The following is a 2,221-nucleotide window of genomic DNA, read 5'->3' as shown; positions in this document are numbered from 1 at the left end:
GCAGCCAGAGTTAACGCTTAACTTACCAGTGTTTCCAAAACCAGAGACTAACACCTGAACCTCTTCCTACTTCACAGTGTGACCTCCAGCAGCAGGCCTCCCTCCCGCCTGCTCTCCCCAGCCCTCCTCTGCCTCCTTCTGGCTGCAGCTCTGGCTCTCGCCTGTCTGATCTGGGTCGTCCTGGAGCCTCCGTGTCACTGCAGCAGCAGGTTGCCTCGAAGCTTCCACCTGGCACTGAGGTACGTCAACGGACCCCCACCTACATGAAGACCACCCAGAGACCCTCATGACTATCGGAAAATCCGAAAGAGTCTGACTTGTATGGCTGTTTATTTTTTTTACAAAAAGAAAAAAATAACTTGTAATTAACGTTGTAGAAATGGCGTTAGCGCTGTAGAGAGATGAAGTCAACAGTCATATCCAGAAGAGCTTTATGCCTCACATTACTACGTACAAAGATGAAGCAGAAGCTAATAGTTGTATTAGAAGATGGGTTGCCTTGCTTTCACAGGTTATAATTTAAACTGCTGTCTGTGATATTGTAGCTCAAGCTAAATGACACTTTGACCGCCATTCATGTCGAAATGATGAAGTATGTTGCACTTGATATTAATCACTAACGTCCTTGTTACACTGTGACAGCACTTGTATTTATAATTAATTGAGACATTTTGCAAAATAACGAAAGGAAATGTACTTAAGTTAACATTTATTACTGTCTTTTTTTTCATGTTTTCGCCCACTACATATTTGTACATTACTGCTGGCCTTTTTCCAAACAATCAAAAGTTTGTATGAATGTTTTTTCCTCTTTGCAGCTTTTGTTTTCAGTTTCAATCAGCTTGCAGAGACCTACAACGGTCAGAAGAAAATCAATCCATTAAAGTCAAGAGAGAGTCTATTTATTAAAGCCAAAGTTGTGTAGTTGGTGTGCATTTGAATACTCTGTATGTCTTTTCCAAAGACCAATAATGTCACTGTGACCAAAATAAAATGATGATGGTTTATTTCCAACTATAGTTTCCCGTCTCAAAGGCACAAACATTTCTGTATTTTTGCTGTTTTCAGACTCAGAAGTGTGTAATGGTTCATCTTTGTTTCTTTCTATCTGTGGGGTTCTGACTGATTTGTTCTTTTTGTTTTCGCAGTCCACTAACGGTGTCAATAATGTCAAGCCCCAGCCTACAGGTGCTACCTGGTTTCATCATGTGGTGTTTTAAGTGGCTGGAGGGTTTCAGCTAACCAGCATTATGTCACAGCTGTAAGAAAATCAGCCGTTTGTGAATTTAGCTTTGCTTTGCACAACCAGTGCCTCCTCACACACTGTGGGTTTGAGCTGCTCGTCTTTTGATCATTTCACATTTTTTCTTTTGGAAGAGCAGTTTGTTGAGTTCATTCACTCGTTTGTTGGAGCAGCTTGATAAAACTCAAATGTCTCAGGGGAAATGTCTGCCCAGCTTTCCTAAAAAGTTTACTTTCAAGATGATCACATTTTTGTCAAACTTGCTGTCAGTGGCTGCATGATGATGATGATGATGATGATGATGAAGACGTTTGTTTTAAGCCTGTGGGAGGTTTAATAAAATCATAGAAAAGGGAACTTTATAAGTCAACTGTAATCTAAAACATTTCACTTTTAACTGTCATTGTTTAAAAAAAAAAAGATTTCATCCAATCAAATGTTTTCTGCTTTTGTACATGCGTTTGAATATAATAAACAAAATGAACTGTATGACATATTTTGGTTTTCTAGATCATTTTGTCAGTTTGCGTTTGTTTGGTCTGAAGAAGTAGAAATATAATTAGTTTTAGTGGGAGAGCCTTTTGGGAAATCAAGACAGAGGTTTTTATTTGATGTCATGCATAACATTCAAGCTTCTATTTCGTTTCCTTGAAGAAATGTGATTTAATACATACATGCAATTACTGTTTGCTGTTTTTAAAAACCATCCAGTCTTTTCTAAACCTTAACCTACTATAGTTGCCGCGCACAGATATTTTAGAAGTGAGAAAAAAAAGAGGTACAAACATTTGTCACTGAACGTTAAAACATGTCAACGTTTTGCATCAGGTCGGACCCACAAACGGTGACTTCCCTTTCCTTTATTTGACAGAACAAATGTGGTGGAATCTAGATTCCAATAGTAAATATATTTTTACTTATTTCAGACCAAATTCAGTTTTGAATACATTGGTTTGACTGTGTTTTAAGGTACAACTG

The 2,221-nt window shown here is 38.2% G+C and overlaps 1 protein-coding gene across 1 annotated transcript in view; it reads left to right on the top strand.

Annotated features, from left to right (window-relative positions):
- Positions 1-267, top strand: part of LOC142931480 (nesprin-2) — a 19,686-nt gene extending 19,419 nt beyond the window's left edge. Inside the window, exon 12 of the mRNA XM_076075407.1 lies at positions 78-267. Coding sequence (XP_075931522.1) covers positions 78-267 — 190 coding nt within the window. The remainder of the gene's footprint in view (positions 1-77) is intronic.
- Positions 268-2,221: the final 1,954 nt, after the last annotated feature.

Source organism: Anarhichas minor, unplaced genomic scaffold (assembly GCF_050575085.1).
Source record: "Anarhichas minor isolate MPS153535 unplaced genomic scaffold, ASM5057508v1 ptg000052l, whole genome shotgun sequence".
NCBI classification, from domain to species: domain Eukaryota; kingdom Metazoa; phylum Chordata; class Actinopteri; order Perciformes; family Anarhichadidae; genus Anarhichas; species Anarhichas minor.
Note: the sequence above shows the minus strand (reverse complement) of the source record. Positions and strands in the feature narration are given on the sequence as shown.